This window comes from Bacillus rossius, chromosome 16 (genome assembly GCF_032445375.1).
Source record: "Bacillus rossius redtenbacheri isolate Brsri chromosome 16, Brsri_v3, whole genome shotgun sequence".
Lineage (NCBI taxonomy): Eukaryota > Metazoa > Arthropoda > Insecta > Phasmatodea > Bacillidae > Bacillus > Bacillus rossius.
The window spans coordinates 21,170,324-21,194,400 of NC_086343.1; the positions used below are offsets into that span (position 1 = coordinate 21,170,324).

The following is a 24,077-nucleotide window of genomic DNA, read 5'->3' on the forward strand; positions in this document are numbered from 1 at the left end:
TTCATTTTACCGATATTGTAAGGAACTGAAGTTGTGTCACATCCGGAAAAAGCATGAAGAAACAGCAAGTTATCCGCAATGACATTTCCGTACATAAAACCTGACGCACAATATAATTGTACTGCTGTTCGTCCCTTTTGATGGTTTGAAAAAAAAATACATTTGCTTGTCTCTGCCAAGTGCTGTGAGCAATATCAGTATGTCAATATCTTCAGCTACAATAGTAACGGTATTAAATAATGGAGATGCAGCAAGAGCAGTGCGAACGATAAGAACGTCTGCGTCTGATTCTGCTTGGTCAACAGTGAAACCCATTTCCGAGAATACAGTTTTAAGAAGTATAATAAAGTTACCTGAACAGTATTCTCGGAAACGGCCATCAGATTTAAAATTATTTTAAAAATCAATAATTGTTAAATCCTGTTATGGAGTGAAAAAGAGTCAATAATTAATGATTAATAATATTGCAAAATTTGTAATTTAAAAAGTTATAATAACAAAATAAAAAAATCAATAACTGATGGCATATTATTAGTACACACGTATAATATAGGTATAGTTAAGAGTACTGAAAAATAGTACTCACTTCGGAGCGCTGTAAAACCTTAGCTATTGACTTATTGAAAAAATGATGCGAATAAAAGTTGTTCCTCAAAAAACGATCTACAAAAATGGTAAGATATCATTTTTTCGTAAAATGATTAAAAAAAAGTTATATCGAAAAATATTTTTTTTTCCCTCGAATTTCTGAAGATTTTTGCTTATAACTTTTTTATTTATAGTCCTACGACAAAAGGTTACTGGACCAAAGTTGTAGAGAATTTAATTTTCAACAAAATGTTAACAAATTGTTTTTATCAAATAAATAGTTTAAGAGATATATCGTAAAAACCATTTCAACCCCTATTTTCAAGATGGCGGCCGTGGGTCAAGGGTGGCGACCCCACAAACTTGGTTTTAGCTTTACACTGACCCACCCCTCTACACATCAAAAAAATAAAATTGCGTCCTCTAAAAAACGCAAGGTAAGGCTTAAAAAATGTAACATTTCAATGGACTAGTAGTCCTGTAGCCTCGTAGTCCTGTAATCTCGCAGCCCTGTAGCCTCATAGTGTCGTAGCCCCATAGTCTTGTAGCCAAATGTCGCTGGAGCAGTTGGAGCCCTGTATACTTTTAGTGTTGTAACCTCGTAGCCTTGTAGTCGTGTAGCTTCGTAGCCTAGTAGTCTTGGTGTCTTATAGCAGAGGTGCCCACAAGGGGGGGGGGGGGGGGGGGGGTTAAAAGACGAGGAAAATGTATATATTATTTACATAATTATAGCTTCTAATGTGAAAATACGTTTCTGGTGCTTTGATAATTGAAAGGGATCTTGTAAATCAAATTGGCAACCCCGCACTTTTCTCAAACAAAAGCAGTTTGGCATCTGTCGGTTCAGGATGGAAATATTACCTGATATGACCAAAATTATTATTAGAAAATCAGTTTAAATTAATGCAAAATGTGATAAAATATAATACTAAAAAAAGTATAATTTTATAAAATCATTGAGTAAATCATTGAGAAAATGGCACAAAAAATTTCGGGGGGGGGGGGGGGCATCATTATATTAGGGGGGGGGGGGTGAGTCATAGTGTTTGGGGGGGGGGGGGCACCTCTGCTTATAGCTAAATGTTGCTGGAGCAGTTAGGTAAAAAACAGTTGGAGCCAAAGACGTTTGCATGCATTGTAGCATACCGTAAATTTTTGATCGCATATTACTGAGTTGAATTTCCTTTAAAATGTACGCAATTTTCGTTAAATGCGCAAAGTTAAGTCTGTAATATCGTACCCTACTGTTGAGATGGTATTGGATACCTCTGATGAGATCATATCCCTGTGATGAGATCGTATCCTACCATGTTGAATTATTATCCAAATGTGCGACCTTTTTGACGAACGTGCATCTACAAGTCTGTAGTCAGGACATGATTGGCCTCATTGTTCGGAGGCGCCTGGTCTATACGTTTCACATCTTACATGGCCTGTTTAAAATGTACGCCAGTATCGAAAAATTAGACCTCTTGGCTACTGTCTGCATGTGCCAGACATTTCGTAAAAATTAATAACATGTTTACATGAAATACATACAAATATATTAAAAAAAATGAAAATATTTATGAAAATATTATTTGGTTTTACACCTTGTCAATGACAAGGTCATCAGAAACGAACGAACATTATGGACACAATGAAGGGACATCCGGAAAAGGACTCGGTCATGGAATGTAGACATAAAAACCATTCCAGCATTTTCTTGGAGTTATTTCAAGGAACCAGAAACAATCGAAATCTGGATGGGTCATTAAAAATGCGAAGTCGATATTTTACAACTAGCCAGTTACCCTTGATCCACTCGGACAAAGTCAGCTAGCTCCTATCAAACCGGACCCAAACGTCCCTTCAAAGGTCCAGAACCTTCAGGAACATTCTAGATCATTCTCGAACATCCTGAAACATCTGACATTCTCGAATATCCTGAAGCATTCTAGAATATTTAAAACAATTCTAGACATTCTAGAGCATTCGCGAACCTTCTGGAATATTCTTTAACATTATGGAACATTCAACAACCTCAAAAACCCCGAACATTCTAAAATATTCTGGAAACTTCTATACCATTATTGAACTTTCTGGAATATTCTATTATATCCTGGAACATCCTAGAACATTCTCAAAGATTCTAAACATTCTGTAACCTTCTAGAACATTCAGGAACATTCTGGCCAGTCTTGGCCACTTCAGCAATCAATTCCAGATGCTTCACCGACTTCCCGTAAGAAATCCGTTGGTGCGATGCCCTCTTTTGACACCCATTACTTTGAACCCAGCCCCTCCACGTCTAAACCGATAACTTCATGGATGGGAGATGGAGGGTTACAATGCCACATAACCCACATGTGGTTGCGAGGGGTGGGTTGCAGAGTTGTAACTACATGTAAGGACAAACCACTCTTACATTTATTATAATATAGATTTTGCCCAACATGCAGGAAATTTCACAAAAATCAAGGGAGGCTCTAGGAAGACTTTTCGGGAGGAAGTATCGTACAAAGAAAGGATGCAGCTGCAAAACATGATGTTAAATAAGTTAGAAAATAGGTTTTGTAAATTTATACTGTCTCAGAGGCAGAAGTTTAAAAGTTTGATATAACTTTTGATGAAAGAAAAGTTTAGTGCATGATTTTAAGTATTTAAGTTAAAATACACCTGTACCTTGGAACACACAAGCATTAAACACAATGTCACAAAAAAAAATTTTTTCATGAGAGCAGTTAAATTTTTAAGAGTAAATCACTTATTTACTAAACTATTTTCTACTTAAAATATGTGCATTTTTGACATATCATAGACCTTAGTGTTGTATGCCACTATAAAGAATCTCAAATGATGGTCAAATTTATGGTTAAAAGTGCATTTTACCCGAAAGTGGGAAAATGCCTGCAAGGTACATAAATAACAAAAATAAAAAAAGTTAAAGTTTGGAGGAGCTATTGTCCCTACTACCCCGACCCCCTCCTCCTTTTCACCCCTCCCGCTAAAAAATAGTCCTGACATTATTGGGAAAAATATTGTGTAGGAAAAGTGATTATCAATGCTCTTGTAGAAAATTTATTTGTTCAGGAAATCCTCAGCTACATTAATAAATATTTAAATTATTTTAATGTAGTACTTAAAGTATATAAGGAAAAATTAATAATGACTTCTTAACAACAGTGATCTAAAGATCCAATACCTACCACACTTTTGAAATTCAATCTGTATCCTACCAAAAATATATTTAAATCTATAAATGTCTAAATTATAACACGTAATATAGTGTTTTGTTAAAGCTAAAAACCTATCATTGTTCGTGAATATAGCGCTAATTTCAACTCTAACAATATTATGTATAACTAAGTTTGTTCTGTAATTGTTCTTGTTGTGTGACCTCCATCTTGTTTTGACTCTATGGATCAGCTGCATGTTTTTACATTGTTTATATTTTGTCATGACTAATTTTGTCTTCAGGGCGTGTATATTATAACCTTGTAATTCGTAAACAGAATCATTCCACGCCATGTGAGGCTAAATACAGGTTTTTGACTCAAGCCCTAGGAGTTCACTTTTTTATAGTAGTGGAGGTTGCGAAACATTTTTCTCGAAGGACAAGTGCATACGGCTCGTATAAAAATGTCAGACGAAGAGGACACGTCCACCCTCCTAGGTGACAAACTGGACGGAAGGAAAGTTATGGATTTAGCGAAACCTCCACCACAGGTTGTCAAAGTCGATCATAGTGTGAACGCCGTCAGCACAAGAAATGATGTTCTTTTAACGGCGTTAGTTGCAGGTTTTAGTGGCTTCTGTTTCGGTTTTGATGTAGGACTGTGTACGCATATTTTACCTCATGTGAAAAATGAATTTAATCTGGCCTGTTCAGAGGAGTACGTCCATACAATCGTGTGGCTTATTGGAGCTTTATTGTCATCTTTGTTGGGAGGTAAGTATGGTTTGTTATTCTATATTACAATCGTTTTTGTAAGTTATAACCACTTTTAATTTTTAGGTTAGATGTCAAATGCTTTTCAATATCATCTTATAAATTTCTGTTATTTTTTTCATGCCCAGTGTTTGATATATAATCCAGTTGCTTTAGCCATAATATAAATACTCTAATTTTCATTTTGTATAACAACTTATTTCATAACTTAAGAAAGATTCCAGAAGGTGACTGTAGATAGCATTTAAAAGTATCTTTTTTATGTGAGGCTGAGGTGAGTGATACATTTAAAAACAAGAAGCTCTTGTTGGCTGTAATTACGAAAGTATGGTGCTCATGTGATGAAACAGGGGCAGTGGTAGGGCCTAATATTAGAATTCCTGGTTTGGTTAGTTAATTTGGTAATTGTTTCTTATTGAGTATCCAGTGTATGTTATAGTTATAAGATTCATATTTTCAAAATCAAATACATTTTTGGTCATGGTACAGTCTCGCATAGCAAACTCATTTAACTGCTTGTTTTATTTTAATTTTTTACATTACAATACAATTGGTTATGTTTCTCCTGGGGAGAAAGATTCCTTATCGCATGTCCAGTTTATATCAAAGCTTTATAATTTGTATCTTCAAAATCAAAAAAATTTTGCTGATTGTACAGTTTCAAATGACAAACACATTGAACTGCTTACTTTATTTAAATTTTTTTTACATTACAATACAATTTGATATGTTATTCAAAACTATAATAGTTCTGGAAATATTGTTCCTTAAAGATACATAAATAAGTCCAAAATAAAATATATTTTGGAAAATTTACAGCTTTTCACCACAAACACATGCAGTTTATTTCTTTATTTTAATATATTATTATGTTAAAATACAACTGGATACACAATAAGGAACAATTACAGTTAATTTATTAGTAAAGTCGGTACATAGAGTCAACTATAATCTCAAATTGTGTATCTTCATAAACCTTGCTGTGCTGAGCCTTGCAATGTGAAACCCAGTAAGTAGTTCCCCATTTGTTTTTCAGGCATGGTGATAGACAGCTGCGGGCGGCGATGCGGCATGATGTTCTCGACGGTGGTGATGGTGCTGGGCCTGCTGCTGACGGGGGTCACCCACTCGTACCCGGTGTTCCTGTGCGGGCGGCTGCTGAGCGGGGCCGGGGGGGCGCTCTCGGCGGTCGCCCAGTGCGTGTACGCGGCCGAGGCGTCCCGGGACTCGCACCGGGGGCGGCTGGTGACGGGGCACCAGCTGGGGGCCGCCGCGGGGTCCCTGGCTTGCGGCGCGGGCCTGCTGTGGGGCGGTCTGCCCTGGCGGGCTGTGCTCTGGATGCCGCTGGTCCCGGCCTGCGTGCAGGCGGTCGCGGTCGCCACCGGCCTCCCGGAGTCCCCTCACTTCCGCCTGCTCCGCATGTCCCAGGGCGGGCAGGCGCGCTCCTCCTGCCGCGTCCCGCCGAGCGTGCTGGAGGTGTCGGCGCTGGCCGCGGGGCTCGTGCTCTTCCAGCAGCTCTCGGGCCGCTTCGCCGTCCTCGACCTCGCCCGGAGGCTGCTCACGGCACTCGGCGTGTGCCCCGAGGCCTCCGCCACCGTCACCAGTGTGGCGCTGGGTCTCGTCAAGGTAACCGCGGTGACTTGTGGAAGTTTACCATCGGGGCAACAGTTTTGTATCCCATGATCTTTTTTGCATGTTTCTGTATACCCTCCTGAGACCTATCATTTTTTAAGAATTTTGAAATTTACAGAAATTTAATTTTTAAGAACTGTAGACCTTGTTTATCACTATTCAAAAAAAAACTATTTTCGAATTACTTTATTGTTAAAAACCTAAAAATACTTATATGATTATCCAAATTCTTAAATCGCCGAGTACTATAATGTGGTATGAAAAGTGGCGACATTTTTTGAATACTGTAAAATTGTAGGGAAGATTTTTATACTGAGGTCTGTGATGTTTAAATATTTCAGAATCTTAGTAAGAATTTTAAAATGCAGTTTTACAGTAAAATTAAATAACATTGGTAGTGCTTAAAAACTCATTTTCCAGATTTTTATTTTTTTTCGACAAAACCTTTTAGCCTCCACATCATTTTAACGTACAGTAAACTCTGGTCGGCCGGATACCGGGCATGTCTGGGGCAGGATGGGATGTGCTGTTCCATGGGCCTTAGTTTGAAGACCCTGCTTTAGGAGAGTGCATAAATAAATTCAACGTAAATAAAGCTTGAACAGTAAAACAAATATAAAAAAACAGAACTAATATTGGATTAATTTTGCTGCCTTGTTTGTGTTGTTCGTTGTGAACAAAGTTAGTTCCATAGCATCAGTTGGAACTATTAACGCACACATTAATCTCGTACATCAACTGTTCTTTGCTTGGCTAGTCATATTGCATTAAAATGTTGGTTGAAAAATTCCAAACTGTGGCTTGTGTATAAAGTATCAGATGTTTAGTACAGATGTTTAGTACTTAAGAATTAGGTAAAACATCAACTTGGTAAAGTAACAGAAATTAAATTTCTTCTAAAATCGTCTAAAATATTTAAGAAAACATGTGTTAGGTAAGGGAATTTAAATGAAATGATTAGACTGAAGGCCTGTCATCTATCTCCAACACATGAACTGTATCACAATGTGTTTGATTTTAATCTTTGTATATTGTGCCATAATAATGATGATGATGATAATAATAAATTTATATTTTTGAAATTCTTAATTGTTTTTCAGTAAAATAAAAAATAAAAAAAAATGAACAAAGTATAGATCCTAAAAATTAAGTCCTGCTTATAACAATTTCCTGCGTTGTGTGTATGTGTATAATATTTTTCCCCATGAAAACAAAGAAGGGTTATGCTGTATTGACTTTTTAAGCTATTGCTTAGTGTCTGTACCGAGCCATATGTGTTGATTGGTTTGTATGATAGGAAAATTGAAAGAGCCTTATTTGAATTATTTTGAAATTGGTTGAACCATTAAATTTTTGGGAAAGCCTTATCATGGAACGAGTCTAAAATTACTGATGGTACATGTCTACTGCCAGCACGCCAGTCATAGCCGTTCAGTGCGGAAGCAAATGCATCCCGAATGGCTCGGCCAAATACTGTACTGCGTTGGCTTCTCTTCCAGACGGCCGCCAATTACAAGGGAACAATTGCTATTGCAGGCATACCTTGTTGCAATCTAATGAGAGATCAAATTTTTTTTTTTTTCTTTAATATACATGTCCCTGTTAATAAAGTAACCACCTGTGGTTCATAGTCTGCAGTGAAAGCCTGGAAAAGTCGGTGCATGTCATATCATTAGAGACCGGAAAAATTCGCGAATTCATTTCGTGATAGGTTAAATACAAATAGTTATGCCCCAGTGCTGCCTCTGCTATTGGCTCGCAACTCACCTGGATGACTCTGGGCCAATCAGAAACGCCAGACCAAAGTTTTATCGAATCACAGGGGCTGCTACGTTGGGACGTCTCACAAAACGGCAGCCAATATGAGTGGGTGGCATTTGACTGAGTGTACGTAGAACTGTGAAGTTCATCCTGGAGGGCATTGAACCCGCGAATTTTTTCCCGTCCCTAAACATGGGTCTCTTGATCAAGTGTTTAGAGGCGTGTGGCGTTCATCCTGGAGGTCATTGAACCCGGGAATTTTTCCGGTCCCTAAACATGGGTCTCTTGATCAAGTGTGTAGAGGCCTGTGGCGTTCATCCTGGAGGTCGTTGAACCCGCAAATTTTTTCCGGTCCCTACACGCCGTGTGATGCGTGTGCCGGGCAGGTGTGCGCGGTGTGCGTGAGCCTGAGCGTGGTGGACCGGCTGGGACGGCGTCCCGTGCTGCTTCTGGGCGCCGTGTGCATGGCTGTGAGCCTCGTCGCGACCGCCGTGCTGAGCACGCTCGACATGGGGCCCGCCACGGCCGAGGGGGAGCTGTCCTTCGCGGCCGGCGTGCCGCTGGCGGCCCCCGAGCTGCCGACGGGAGCCCCGCCCCCCTTCCCCATGCTGCCCACGCCGCTGTCGCTGGCGGTCTCGTCGCCGCAGTGCCGGGCGGCCCCCCTGCCCCTGGGGCTGCCGCCGGGGGCGGGCTACGCGGCGCTCCTGGCGCTGCTGTGCGCCGAGGCTGCCTACTGCTTCTCCTGGTGGCCCGTCGCCTGGCTGCTGCTGGCAGAGCTGTTCCCCGCGGCCGTGAGGGGCCGCTCCGTGGCCGCCGCCGCCGCGCTCTACTGGCTCCTGGACGTCCTCGTGCCGCCCGCCTTGCCGCGCCTTACCGGTACGTTCCGCGCGCATCCCCTTGCGCAGGCGTGAAAGTGGCCATTGCGTCGGTAGAACGTTTTCCACCGGATTAAGTGCTGCAAGAAGGAAATTACCTGGTTTTATCGTATAATGGTCGCACGCGCGTAATCGTCGCAACCATATTTTAGGCTGTCAAAATTGGGATAAAAAAACTTCTCACGTAAACGTCGCATGAATTTTTTGGTCCCGCTAGTAGAAGCTGAAAGCTTTGTGTAGGTATCTTTTCCGTATAAAACTATGTATTTTAAAGTAGAAACCTAATATTTATTCGGTCATTACCACTTAATAAATTAACGGAAAAATACGAAGTTGTTTGACGTGTAAATTTTCTTATAAAGACGTTTTTAAACGTTATTTCCTTTATCTGATCGTCTGCGTCGCCGCGGTGTAGGTATAATCTAAAATTTAATTTCGATCATTACCACTTATTTATTTAATTAACGGAAATACAAAGTTGTCTGATGTGTAAATTTTCTTTTAAAGACTTTTTAAACTGTATTTCCTTTATCTGATTGTTTGCGTTACCGCGGCGTACCGCTTATAGAAATGTAGCCAGCGCATCATTCATGTTTGGTTATGTTGCTTACCGTATAGAGTATGCGCATGTAGTTGAATATCACTATCTCGCCGATTGGATGCAACGCGCGCTCTCTGTCAGGTGCCGAGTTAACTACATTTGATAGCCCGCATTCTTTCGTGGCAAGTGTGTACTACGACACGTTAGTTCACGTCAGATTCAAGTGGCTTGCGTTCGCGTTAGCAGTTTTGGTTTTTCTATTTAAAGTTGAAGAAAGGTTTTTGTTTAAGGAATTATTAATATAGATTGTTTGGCGTTCTCTTGTATACTCCACCTTTTTTTAAATAAACGTACTTTCCATGAACAGGTTTTGTTTTTATGAATAACTTTACCCAACAAAATTTTTTTTCCGCATAATCGTCGCACCCCTAATTTTAAAACTTGATTTTAGAATAAAATGTGCGACAATTATACGAGAAAACACGGTAGTCACTGCTGTCAAATGTTTTCAGTTATATTGGAGCTGGTGTGGCAATATCTCAAAGGCTTGCTTTCACCTTATCCCCGCCCAGCATTCGTGTGTGGTCCTCAATTCTGCAAAATGAAAATGTTGTGAAGTCTAGCTTATATCTCGTCAAACCTGTTAATTTTTTTCCAGTTGTTATTAATTAATATTATCTTCCTTCTTAAAACACTTTAGTCGGGAATTTGAGTGTGACAGAAAACGTGCTATGAAGGTGACTAAACAAGTTGTCTTATTTCTTCTTTTTTTGCAGATGCTCTCTCGATTCAAGGAACATTTCTGCTGCACAGCATGATTTGCTTGATTTCCCTTCTTTTCATCTTTCTGTTTGTGCCTGAAACAAAAGGGAAAACCTTCCACCAAATTTCCCAAGAACTGAAGTCCACGTAAGTTTATATTTACACTTTTTATTCTGTTTGGGTTCTTTCTTCTGAGGACTCATTTTACTAATGATTAGAGACAAGATTTTATGGTTTTATTTTTAGTCCAATTTAGTTTTTCAAACAGAGGATTTTGGTTTTATTGTTTTTAGTTTTATAAAAGCAGTTTTGTAATACTTCCTCCACAAAAATAGGGGTAAAAATTATATGCTAAGTGTTAGTTAAATACTATTTAATTCTATGATTAAACGTGCATTAGATGCTATATGGTGTATTAACTTGCATTTCGATGTTATGTTGACTTTTGACGTGCTTTTTGATGTTATTTCGGTTTTATCGGAGTCCACCATATAGTCTTGTCCCTAATAATGATAAATTTGAAACATTTTGATGCATTATGACTAGGGACGAGATAAGCAATTCCGCTTTTCACTCGTGTGTGTCCTAAAACGTCAACGGTCGTAGAACCTATTTAAAAGATATCAAGTACGGCATCATATCACAGGCCTATGGAGCCACTGTGGTTTAGTATTCAAATCACTCACCTCTTGTCAAAGTGTTCTGTTTTTTTTTTTTTTTTATTTCTGATGCAAACAAAAAAAAAGATATTTTGGCAAGTGGGAAACGTGGCTGACGTTGCCAATAGCTGGCCTGGTTTTTCGCTGGGTACTATTGCCGGGTACCAATGCATTTTGTTCATTTTGTTAACGTTCCATTCTCATCATTTATAATGACACTCATGTCGACAAGACGGTACTTAATTCGTTCACGTGCATCTAGTCAGGGTCTCCACAATTAGTACTTTCGTACTAGATTTAGTACTTTTATAACTTTTTTAGTGGTTTAGTACAGATCTAGTACATTTTTCTTTAATATAATAATATTATTGTAACTCCAATATGTTTTATTATAAGCGTAATTATTTTTAAAAAAAACTACGGAATGTATGTGTGTGTGGTGTGATATTTAAGTTCGAGCATTGCAATGTCATAATAACTTCCTAAATTGTTAAAAACCATAACAAATTATAATTAGGTAACTTTTTTTTTCTAATCTAATACTTTTCTCTCGCCTAAGTTGGTACGAAATATTTTTTTCCTTGTGGACACCGTGCATCTAGTTCTTGGATTGTTCGTGCTGCGACGCGAACCGCGTGAAGTGATTTGACGTGTCGCCGTCGTGTTGTTGTCTCCCGGCAGCTCGTCGGCGACGCGGATGTTCCAAAACCTCCGGCAGCTGCCGGGGCTGAGGGGGAACGAGTGGATACGCCACCGGTCGGCGCAGTACCGGCCGGTGTCACACGCCATCGCGGAGAGCGCCGTCATCTGAGGTGCTCCGCCCCCCTCGCGCTGCCGCCCTGTTACCTTCGCTACCCTCTCCTCTGCCACCTGCTTAGTGCTTGCAGGCGAGTATCAAGGATGCCGATTTCACGATGTAACTGAAGGGGCAAGTGGATGAAGGTGTCATGTTACAAAACTATTGTTTTGAGAATAAAGGCTCCGAAAGTAATAATTGGTTTGCTACCTGCTCATGTGTACATAGCACCTTTATCAACTCGTAACTATGTTATTTTTGAAGTTAGAGGGAAGGTGTCTTTAACCATTACATAGAATGCATCGTAACACCTTCATCCCTGGACTTAGTGCAATTTTAAAAAAAAAAAAATGTAAAGAATTATTCTTTACATTAAGAGGAAATATTAATTTAAAAATTAAATTTATTACCAAAGTTATGCCTACAATATTGTACTGCCAAAGTATGCTAGAAAAAAACTGACTAAATTAAATTTAAATTAATTTTTTTTTTTCTCTCTTGTTAGATGTAGGTAGAAGCAGCAGCTAAGATGGAAACTCTTTGAAAATATTGTTCTTAAATCAAATATAATAAATACATTTGGATAAATTCTCAGTCAGACAATGCATCCACCAACTCGGAGGAACTATCAGTTGGCTTTAGCCCAATCATTTGAGGGACAAGTTGACAAAAAGTGCTATTTTAACCAGAAATTGAATTGATAAGGTATTCTGAATATATTGAGAGTTTCCTGGGAGATACTGTTTAGCGGTCCTTATTACAGTAAAAAATAACGGGTGCACCAATTTGAATGAGTGATCTTTCTTTTTTCCGATGAAATAATGAAAGCATCTGAAAAATACGAGCCACTGATAACTTTCCAGCTTTGTGAAATAAAATTAATGTTAAACCATTTAAATGTTGGAATCAGATTGTAAAATAAACACAATTTTGAACTTTAGTTTGTTGCTAATGATATTATAATATTTGAAGTACTGTAATGATGAGTTAACTTTTTTCTAAACCGAGTTTTTTTCTTCTGGCTACAGTATGCTAAACCTAATCAGCAAAATCCCATTTGTTAATATGTACCATTGTAAAAATAGATAGCCTTAAATGGGTGACAAAGACTGAGGCAATGAATAATAGTTTTTATTTGACTGTCCTGAACAGCCATGTTCTCTAAGGTCACTTAAATAAAATAATTGTGCTTAATATTCATATGGGCATCCTTGATACATCTGATAGCAGCAAAAAAATATGTATTTTTTGTAATTGCTTTTAAATGTATTGTATGAGTTGTAACTACAGCATCAATGTCTTGGCACATAATATTTCAATTTTGCGATATTTCCTTAGAACTACATTGGTAGTTATATATACTACTATGCTTGTAAATGTAAATAATATGCTTTGTTTTCTAAAGTTTTTAAAGTATCTATTTTGTGATAAGATTATATGGGTATTATGAGGAAAAGTGTGGATTGTCAACAAAAAAAAAAGTATGTTATTTATCTTTACTAGTATCTCTGTTTGCATCCTTTATGCATGGATGCTGTGATTTTTGGGAGTGCTCAACCCCAACTAAACCTTCCGTGAAATAATTGTGAAATTAAGTAGTATGTTTAGTTAAAGCACTGTGATTGTAAGTTTGAAGCGTCACAAGGTTTTGAGTAGGGTATTATGGAATCATGTAGTTTTTGCTCTAATGGGAAAGTAAAATAATGACAAGTTTTCTATTGGAATGTGAGCAGTGAGCCACTAGTCAATGTATATAAAGTAAATCTAAAAAAGCATAATACTGTCTTACCATTAATGATTATATAGTAGATATTCAATCATCCGCGGAAACTCCTGGTGATAATACACATGCAGTAGGTTCATAACACTTAACATCTTGTAGTTTTTGTTTTTACACATATTGTTAGTTAGTAGTTTTTGATGGCAGTACTTTTTAAATGGAATTTGCTGACCTCAGGTGGTGACAAACTCGAAGTAGGTTGTGGCCAGCAAAGCATCCCATTAAAGCTTTGTCTTAAGAAATAATCCTGCTCACTTATGTCGCGTTATGTTGGTTACCATAAGCAGCCTGTGAAACAAATTTATTCGCTGACATGAGAATGTAAAGCAGAAGTGATATTTTTTAAGCCACATTAATTTGTCATACTTGAGTATTGGGTGAGGTGGAATCTACATTGCTTTCTTTAGTTAATAATGAATGCCCGTGGCTGCTGTCTTAAAATGTCACAAGTTTTACATTTAGCAAGTGCTTGACCTATTTAAACAAGAGCAGTTATTTGTTTTGCAGTAGATCTGAAATAATTAGTTGCATCAGTATGGTACTGTTCTAGTTAGGTATTTGTATTTAAATAAGGTAATTAACATGTAGTTATGTCATACGTCTCAGCACAAAGCAATTTCTGAGCTGTTTGTTTATTTTAAATAGTCCACGGTGTACTACAATTGGTAATGTCGTGTATTTATCAGAGGTGGAGAAGATATCAGAATTTCCAAACTCAATTCTTGATACTGTTTTTAGCTTGATACCCTTAATTCTTTTGATACTCGATACTTTTAGTAAAATCTAAACTTTATTGCTTGTAAGTTGTAATGATTGTATGTCCCTGAAAATAACTACCTATGCATGGTATCATGGGCATCCCTAGGAATTCTATAAATTACTGTCCTGTATCAAAGTACTATCGAAAGTCTTATTTTTACTATTTATCTTATGAGAAACTCCCTGTTAAATAGATTTGGTTTTTTTTTTTTTTCAAGAAAATTTTTAATTGTTTCTTTTTAAAGATTAACTTTATAATAATAATATGGGAATGATTATAATCAGCCTTTATGCTGTTTAAGCTTTGCTGGTGTTAGATTTAAATTTTCTGGTTATAATTTTGCCTGAATTGTAGTTTTGTTAAGAATTAGCAAATTTGTGTTAACATCCAGCAGAAGTTAATCCTATTGAGTTTTGTGACATATGTATTTCGTAATTTATTAATTTACATGCATGCACAATTTTTGAATATTATCATATTGCAGTATAATTTTTAAGTAAACATTGTAGACACAAAGTTTTAAGAAGTAGTATGAATAATTTTGTACTACGTAATTGAATTTTTAACTAAGTATAATATAGTTAATACAGTAAACACTAGTTCGGATAGTTATTCATATAAATCTTGTCAGGGAATTTATTCAATCAATAGTTCAGGATTAAGAATTACAGTATTTATGTGTAGTATTGTTCATAATTACTGTAATACATATGTACATATTTGGATGGTAATGTTACCGTAGGTTGGAGACAACTTCTTCATATTCTTATTTTCCTTATATTTGCTTCTGTTTATAACTTACTATTAAGTTATATTGAATGTTTCAACTCACAATTAGTAACATAATTCCCTATACTTTTTTTATTTAACTAGATTGTAAAGTCACAAACACATATTAGCTACTAGAAAGTGTTACAGTATGATATGCACTACACATTGATTAGCGAAAGTTATGTGAACTCCCAATTTTTTTTAAATAATAGTAAAACATGTAGGGGCTTCATCAGCCTAACACAGTATGGATCTTGTTATTGAAAATTGAAGTGATGTTACATTTTTTAGTACTAACTAGTAAATAGCATAAAAATCAGACATTTTCAAGTTTAATTGCAATGTTTAGTGATTTTATATAGGGCCTCTGTATTTTGTTTTTGACGTGTGCTTAGAGGAACAACTCTATCCTAAGATGTAACGTTGCATGTATGCGTACTTTACAGATTTGAGCCATCAGTTAGAATAATTTGCTTCAGTTTATACACTTGCACATAAGTATTTTTTACCTAACCAATTTATACACATATAAATCTCTACTATTCTTTCTCTCTTTTTGTCCTTCCTTCTTGAATAATTAAAATACCAGTTTTGATTTGTGGCTTTAATTAGATTAGTCAAGATTTAAAAAAAATTTTGGCATCAGTCACCAAACTGGTATGTAGAACTAAGTATGTACATATATTAATTTATTTGTGATTTTTAAACTGAAGTAGATTGATAGCAGTAGTTAAGTTTGAATTCAAAAATTAAAGTGCAGTAGATATTTAAACTATTGTAATTCACGTGGACTTGAAACTATTGAGGGATTTTTCTGTTCTAACATTCCTGATCAGCATGTGTAACATTGCGACATTGAACTGGCATTAATTTGTAGACAAGCTCAGTTTGTGCCTGTCTTAGAGTTGGATAAAGCTGGACTTCTTAAACATGTCATGGATAAAACTATAAATTATTTAAATCTATACATTATTTAGTGTTTCGTTTATTACAGACTGCCTATTTATAGGTTATTTACTATATTTGATAGGTCTCTGCAAATTTTTATTTTTTTATTTTTTCATGTAAAATTTTTTTTTCATAGGTTCAATTTTCAAATAGTCTAGTATTTTCATCGTCGTGTATCTTGCGTGCAGCCATTTTTATATATACATATATTACAAGATTTTTTTGACAATCGTACAAGTGATTGTAAGGGCTGTGAAGATTGTTCAACTTCTATTCCCTTCCTCCCGTCAAAGTAACACAAGTTCTTGACTATAATGTTTGAAATAATAATAAGACATTCAATGGAATGTTTAGGTTTAAGGTACTTTGAATTGTGTTCTGAATATTTCATCAAGAAATAGCACAGGTTGTGTGTTGATTCATTGGTAATGTGTGTTCTGACCATGACAAACACGTTTTTATTTGGAGACACTTTCAGGGGTGTAATATCTGGATGCCGATTGCTAAATGCACCTGTCAACTATCAAGTTTCATTCATCGTAACCAATTATCACATGATTCTGATCGTCAAACAGCAAGTAAAATTATGAAGCACCAGAAAATAAAATAAATTGAAATGCACAGTAATTAAAAGTTACGTAAATGCTTTATTAATAATATACTTACAATCTTTTTTATTGTTTCAAAACTTAACTTCATTAGAACCAAATAAAGTTCTATTTTGATATCTGGACTGTTTAAGATCAATTGATGTTCACGTGATTGGTAGGTTAATGGTGGCCTTTATTTTTTCGATAGGGATTATTAGCTGGTAGAGTACCCTGACATGTGCAATCATTCAAATTGGTTCATCCCTACATTTTATTTCTGTAGCACTTTTGTATGCTGTATACAATTCAGCGGCGTACCAGTGTGTGTTGCGGTTTTAAAGGTGGTAGTATGTCATGAGTTTTTTTTTAGAACCAAAGATGCCTCTTTGATTTGTAATTTCATATTTAACGCATTACTAAGTCATCACAAGCTGCCCCTTAATCAAGTACCTATTAACTACCAGTGCAAATTCTTGGTACATCATTTTATTGATGCATCTTTAACCATTTTTAGCTGACGTTCTAAAAAAAAGTTATTACATGCTTTTTGCTTGCATTTAAAACACACAATGCATTTATTTATGTAATTTTTTTATATATAAGCTTTTTTATTTTATAAAATGTAATATTTGAAATATAGGTAGTTAGTATTGATGATTACTTTATGTGCATAATGCAAGAAAAATTTAGTTAGAAGCTGTTTCGTAGTCATACATTTTTCAAACAGAATGTAGTTTTTTTTTTTTTTTTTTTTCACAGAAATAGTTATGTATAAGGTATGTAAAAATATTATTTGTACACTCATACAAATGTTGTAACTACTGAAATGTGTAAGATTGAGTATATTTGTAAAAGTTAAACCTGGTGTACTAACTCTTTTTCCTATTTTTGAGTAACTAGTGTTGTATGTATATATTTGTAACTATTAATGTAGAACTCCATTAACATATTTATATCATTACACGTAGTGTATATACATACTTGGGAGTATTGTTAGCATACATTATCGATTCTTAGTAGTTTCAGACTTATTTTCATTTTGTTGCACTGTTCATTGCAGCCTCATCCTCAGAGATTAGTGTCCATCAACTCAGTCTGCAATCCTTCATCACACGCACAAATTACTTTGGCACAACTCGTGGGTGTTCCTTATTTTTATAGCAGTTTTCGAGATAGCGTTTCTGTACTCCGTAGGTAAAGTAAACCATTTGATAAAATTGTAATTTTTTACGAGCGCAAGTTTTTTGATTTTTGAAACCTCTTCACATTAGCCTTGATATATTATTTCCTAGACAAAAATGATATTTTTAAGATAATAGTTTGGCTGATGTTTTTGTGTTAACTCTATTTATTTAAAAATTGGTGTCTCCCTTTGGAATAGAGAATATTTTTTTGCTCTCGTAATATTTTTTTTTAAATTACTGTAATATCATAACTACCAATGGGAAGAAATTTAAATTTATTGTGAAGGGGCAACAAGAAGTAGTTACTAGAGGCAAGATTGTATGGTGAATGGCGATAAAATGGAAATAACAGCGAAATTGAACTCGGAACACCGCCAAACACCAAAATGGAAGTCAATATACCGCATAACACCAAAATACAAAGCAAAATACAAAATTCAGTCAAATTCACCTCAATTAAATTACATCATTTTGTATGTTGAAATATAGAATTTATTTCATAAATCTTTAATTTTGGCATTATGTTCTAAGTAAAAAAAAAAATTATTTAGTTCCTACATACTGTTTTTTTAAAGTAAAATAAATTTAAAGTAGTCTATAGCTGATGCCTACAGATATGGCTAAAGACCTACATAGAAACATGTGATTTTGGTTATATACATTGCATTTTTTTATTCATATTTAAAGTATTGACATAATAATACATAGATAAAAAGTATAATTTAAATTTGAAAATATATTTAATTTTTTCATGAACTAATAAACATTACAGAAGAATATTTAATGTTTTTACTGATTTTTTTTATTCTTATCAACATATGTAATATTGTTTATGTACACATTTTAAGCATCTTACCACAAATGTTGTAGCAATTGATCGTTAGTTTGCTTGATGTGTAATTATTATTACATATGTTTAATCTTTAATGATGATAGACAAAATCACTATTTTTAATGATTTTTATTGCATGTTTATTACACCATAAAATCTTATGTCTAGTAGTTAGTTACCTGTCGCTCAGTGTCTTAGATCTGGTTTTGACTGTGAAATAGGAGTGAAAGTTGTGGTGGCGACTAAAGAGAAAGTGGTTATCTGTTAATTTCTGGAAAGAACAAGTGTTAAGGTAGTTGGGGTGAATCTGCAATTGAACTGCTTTGGAGATGGGAGAAAAAAATTGTTTTACGTGAAAATAAAAAAACACTTTGCTCATAAAATAATATCTTTTTGGTCTGCATGTAATGGCTAAGTAGTCTCTTTGCGAAGTGATAATCAAGAAGGTGTGTTAATAAAGCCCCAAGTTTGTTTTTGTGTAGATTTCAAAGAAATGTTGTGTTTTCCGGATAATTTTATATAGTTTTTCATTTCATGGTCCATAGACTCCAAAACCATTGTCAACTGAAAAGTTTATACATATGTATATATCACATTTTTGTGGATACGATAACTGCCGTCATTTTCCACAAATCACTTCCAAACTAATACAGAAAATATAAACATGGAAAATCTTGGTCGATTTCGTTAATGGCCAATATCTGACTAAAGGGGCAGAAATGGAGGAAGGCTTTTTTGGGGGGGAAAAACACTCTATAATACAAACCATTATAGCAAGGGGTTGACAAAACTGGGGCTGAAATAAAATAAAGAGAACTTCCTAACCATGTACACTATTGAATCCATTTTTTTTTGTATCGTCTAAAACTATTGTTAAATAAATTTTTATCTAACCAACCAATACTGCAAGGGGTGGAAATAACAATGTTTGAAAGTAAAAAAAAATAACCTTTACTTTTGTTTAAGAGATGTACAATCAAATCCCTTATAATTTATTTCCATAATAAACAGGTACTTCCAATATCTACCTAGGCCTGTAGGCTGTGACAAAAGGGATTTTTTTTATTTGTAAAGTTGCACACTCAGCTAACAATGCTGAATAATAAGCTCTTATATTTTTTCATTTTTTAAAATTTGAAATTTTTTACTTTTAAATGATTTGTACAACAAAGATACTTACAGTATATATTATGTATGATTCAATTAGAGTCCATGTGTTAAACATTCATCACATAGCAGACGAACTTCCAGATTCAACTGCTGAAGTTTACTTTCTCTTATGTAACTTGTGCGGTTGATGGAGTAAGTGCGGAAGAAATATTGGTAACTGTCCGTGATTTGTCGAAAGTAGCATTCTTGATATTGTTTCACGTTTTGGACTTAAAAATTTTTGAATTTATAGTGAACAGTCATTGAACATTTGCATGAAGTGCAACAGCATTTATAAGAGGGTTTAATGTTTTTTTTTATATTGTGATTGTTGTACGCTACATGGGAAGAGCAAACAGAATTTTGGCTTGAGTTTGTGGAAAACTAAACCATGTAAATCTGAGTTACTGTTACTAGAGCCTTAGATTTTGAAATGTGTATGTTTAGTTGATTAAGGTTTTCTCTCACAGCTGTGTTGATTATTTCATTTTCTTGCCATTTATACTATTTAAGTTCTGTTCCTGGAAATTGTTCACGTTAGTTCTCTTGCATTTTTTGTTTTGCCTCAAAAACTTTCTCAATATGTATTTACTAATTAATATCTAATAGTGGTAAATCATGCAAGTTTTTATAATAATGATCACTTGGAAAATTTTACATAGCCCTTTTTTTTTTTTAACATATGGTGAGAAAATTGCTAGAGCTATCAAAAAATAAACATATAGGAAGTTCTGAAATTGAAATAACAAACTCTGTGTGTGAGACGGAACCTTCCTTCCTTTTTTTTTATTTTTAATCTCTCTGTGAGAAGCATGGAATGAATTGTGTTCCTGATTTCTTGTCTGTATTTTAAATAAAACCTTGCCACAGGAAAACAGTTCAAATCCCCAATTCCAATGCTTTAAGAGATCAAAAATTTGGGTAGTGCTGGTGACTAAATTTTGCAACGGTGATTTACAGGAACATATACGAGCTCATGGAGAATATCATCATAATTCTGCATTGAATGCGTAGGTTTTTCCTTCATTTGATTGCAGCAAATCGGACCGTTATTTCTTTTGTCACTCCAGTCGGCTTAGCCATGTATTACGATGTGAATTTAACTACAAAAATTAATATGGTCAAAGCCCCGAAGAAAATTATATGTTTTATATTTACTTGTAGGTGTGACCTCGAAGTAGTTAGATAAAAATTTTCTTTACTTTGCCCATTTTTTTTGTTTTCCATCACATATAATATTTGATGGACAAGGCATTTCACTTCCATGATTGCCATTATGTTGTTATCAAAATAATGTTGGTATTTTCTCTGTCAAATTTACAACCAGACAGTCCCAAAGTGAGGTTGCAAAATTCCTGTGTGTATCAACTAAGGGCTCGGGACAAGATTGTATGGTGAATTGCCATAAAACCAAAATAACACTGCAAAACATTTCAATATCTACAACACAACACAGAAATGCAAGTTAATGCACCATTTAGCACCAAAATGTACCTAAAAAATCATTCAATCAATTGGCATTTTGACAAAACTTAAAACTTAACTCTAATTTTAAAAAAAAAATTATCTTTTACTATGGTAAATTTAGTGACACATTTTTTTACATTAAATACATTGGCACATTTGTGAAAAACACGTATTTGATATTTAAAGATTTATTTTTATGAGTAGTAAATTCTATATATGATTATACTAATGATTTTATTGTATAAGTATTAAAATATATTTTAGTTATGTATTTTTTGAACAATAAACTTTTGTATGAATAAAGACTATGTATAAAAATGAAAACGGTAACACCGGAATGTCTTGTTTTTTAAAAAAAAAATTGACCTAAAAATAAAATCATAAATTTTTGACCCTGCATAATGGACCAATTTTAATCATTTTCCACAAGTATTGACATAATTTCAGTACATACACTTGTAAAGGAGACACACATAGGAACCTAACAAAATTTACGAGCCAGCACATACACAGCTGATTCCTGGGTGCTTGATTCCTAAGCTTTTTTAGGATTATGAATACTTGCCTGTCAACTGAACAGACCTGAAGTGTGTTGAGGTAATGGAAGGAGATGGTTGTATTATCTGTGATTTTTTTTCTACATTGTTGCATAAGAATGACTGAAGATGTTATTCAGTAGTAGGTTGGCCTTTTACATTCTGTTACGGTGACATTTTAATGTTCCGTTGTTCAAATGAAATTGTTTTGTATGCCACAACTTGCATTCATTTTGTTCTTGCTTATAATTGTTTTATAGGATTTTGTTTTCATTTATAGTAATAAAATAAAACCAGAAAAATTATTTGAGCGTTCAGAAACAATTATTTTTTTGATTGTCAAACAAGTTTTGAGTTGATAATTTCTTTTTATGTTTATGTTTTAAAAAGTGAGATTAAAAATGTAACAGCTGATGTTAATATTTTTGAGATACGTTGTATGTTCTCGTCTTATTCCATTACTGCAAGGGTTTAAAATGTATTGAAAAATAATGTGCTTTTATAAATTAAAGATAATAGATCTAAACATCAAATCATAAATCCAATTCTTCTCGCATCAAATATGAAATCAAGGGATTTAAAAACTATGTAAATTTTTTAATAGACATTTTTATGATTCAGACATGCAAAGTTTGTGTGTATTTTATTCAGTGATACTGACAGCGTCCTTATTGCCAGAGTGAACTAACTGAAGCAATACGTACTACTTAATCACCAAATTTTATTAATCTTTATTTTAACAATGTTTGTTACTAAGAGGTTGTGAGTTGAATGAATGAGAGCAGTGCCATTAAGAATTATGTGTGACATAACAGTATTTTTGTATTTCACTTTTATAAGCAAACAATTGTAACATGTAACACATGGTAGGGTATATTGCATACAAATAATTGCATGATTGTGAACGTGTTTAAGATAAGTAATGTAGCGTATTTGTAATAGTTCTTTTGTCTGTTTCACAAATCATAGAGGATATAAGCAAGCAGTTTGTTTTATGATCAATTGCCATTTTGGTCATTGTATTATGCACTGTATTAAGCTTTGTTCTAATAAATAAACTGTAAGAATTGATTGCATGTTATTTCTCTGTTTTAATTTTTTTTGGTATTATAAAGTAAAAATTTTTTTTATTATTTAAGGAAAATTTGGCAACAGTATAAAACATTTTCCCCTATTTATGAAACAATGATTGTATTGTATAATTTTCTAGACACCTGCCAATGAATTCAGCATCAAAGTCATACAGGCAGTTTGACCCTGTTATGTTTGCCAAAGTTGCCTAGTTACATCAACAAGGGGTCATATTGCCACAATCTTATAGCAATTTAAAAGACGTCTACAATCCACACACCTATATTTTAGTTTCATCATACCAGTGAGCTTATGGGGATGTGGGTTGGGACTTGCAAACTCATTAAACATTAATTATTTTGCATAGATTGCCATTCACATACATGACTCATCTTGCACTCAAAAATGTCAATTCTTTTTATGGAAAAAGGAAATAAGTTTCCTGCTCCACTGATGTGCTAGTAGACAAGAACATAAACTTTTGATACATTAAGAGGCCACTCCAGTGTTTCAGGGGCACTACGCAACCCGCGTTAACCTCATAAGATTCAATGCTATTTTCATTTTGCTTATAACTAATTAACTAATATAGATTTCGAAATGATGCTGGCTTGATATGTAAAACAACAATGCTCTTATCAAAGCCCCTTTCTTCAAAAACGTGCATAAATTATGGTTTTATTCTAATCTTTACTAATATGCATAAGTGTATTGTCTAGAGAGAGAAATACAGATCACTGTTACTGTTTAAAAAAAGTCATATGTTGAATTAGTGATTCAGATCTCTTCAAAAAATCATAATGGAAATGTACCCATAGATAGAGCCGAGATTTTATAGCGTAATAAATATGCAAATTTCTTAATAATAATAGATTTCATCTTTATCATCATTAAAGTTTAAATGTAATGATAAGTGCATATCAAGCACAATAGCAATGATAAACTGTAATCAAAATTTTGTGGTATGGTTAAAAATGTGTACATAAAACAATACTACATATGTATATTGAGAAGTAAAAAAAACTGCACTCAAAACATTAAATATTATTCTGTATTGTTTCATAAATCATGAGAAAGCTCAATATATTTTCAAAATTAAATTTTACTCTCTTTTCATGGTCTTATTATTTCAATACTATTAATGTGAACACAAAAATGCAATGTTAAATACTTAAAACCCCATGTTTCTCTGTAGGTACAGCTATAGACTGGTTTAAATTTACTTTACTTTTAAAAAACAATATGTAGGAACTTAATAATTTTTTTTATGTAGTACATAATACCCTAAATTAAAGAGTTACGAAATCAATATTCTATATTTCAACAAACAATTTATATAACCGAGGTGAATTTCCCTGCATTTTGCATTGTATTTCGGTGTTACATGGTGTATTGACTTCAATTTCGCTGTTATTTCAGTTTTATAGCTATTCACCATATAATC

General features: G+C 34.5%; 1 protein-coding gene across 1 annotated transcript; it reads left to right on the plus strand.

Moving 5' to 3' along the window:
- The first annotated feature begins 3,995 nt into the window (after positions 1-3,995).
- Positions 3,996-22,633, plus strand: LOC134539796 (solute carrier family 2, facilitated glucose transporter member 10-like). Its single transcript, XM_063382065.1, has 5 exons — positions 3,996-4,519; positions 5,556-6,145; positions 8,299-8,788; positions 10,105-10,237; positions 11,431-22,633. The coding sequence occupies exons 1-5, from the start codon at positions 4,210-4,212 to the stop codon at positions 11,558-11,560; spliced, it is 1,653 nt and encodes a 550-aa protein (XP_063238135.1). The 5' UTR covers positions 3,996-4,209; the 3' UTR covers positions 11,561-22,633.
- The last annotated feature ends 1,444 nt before the right edge of the window (positions 22,634-24,077 follow it).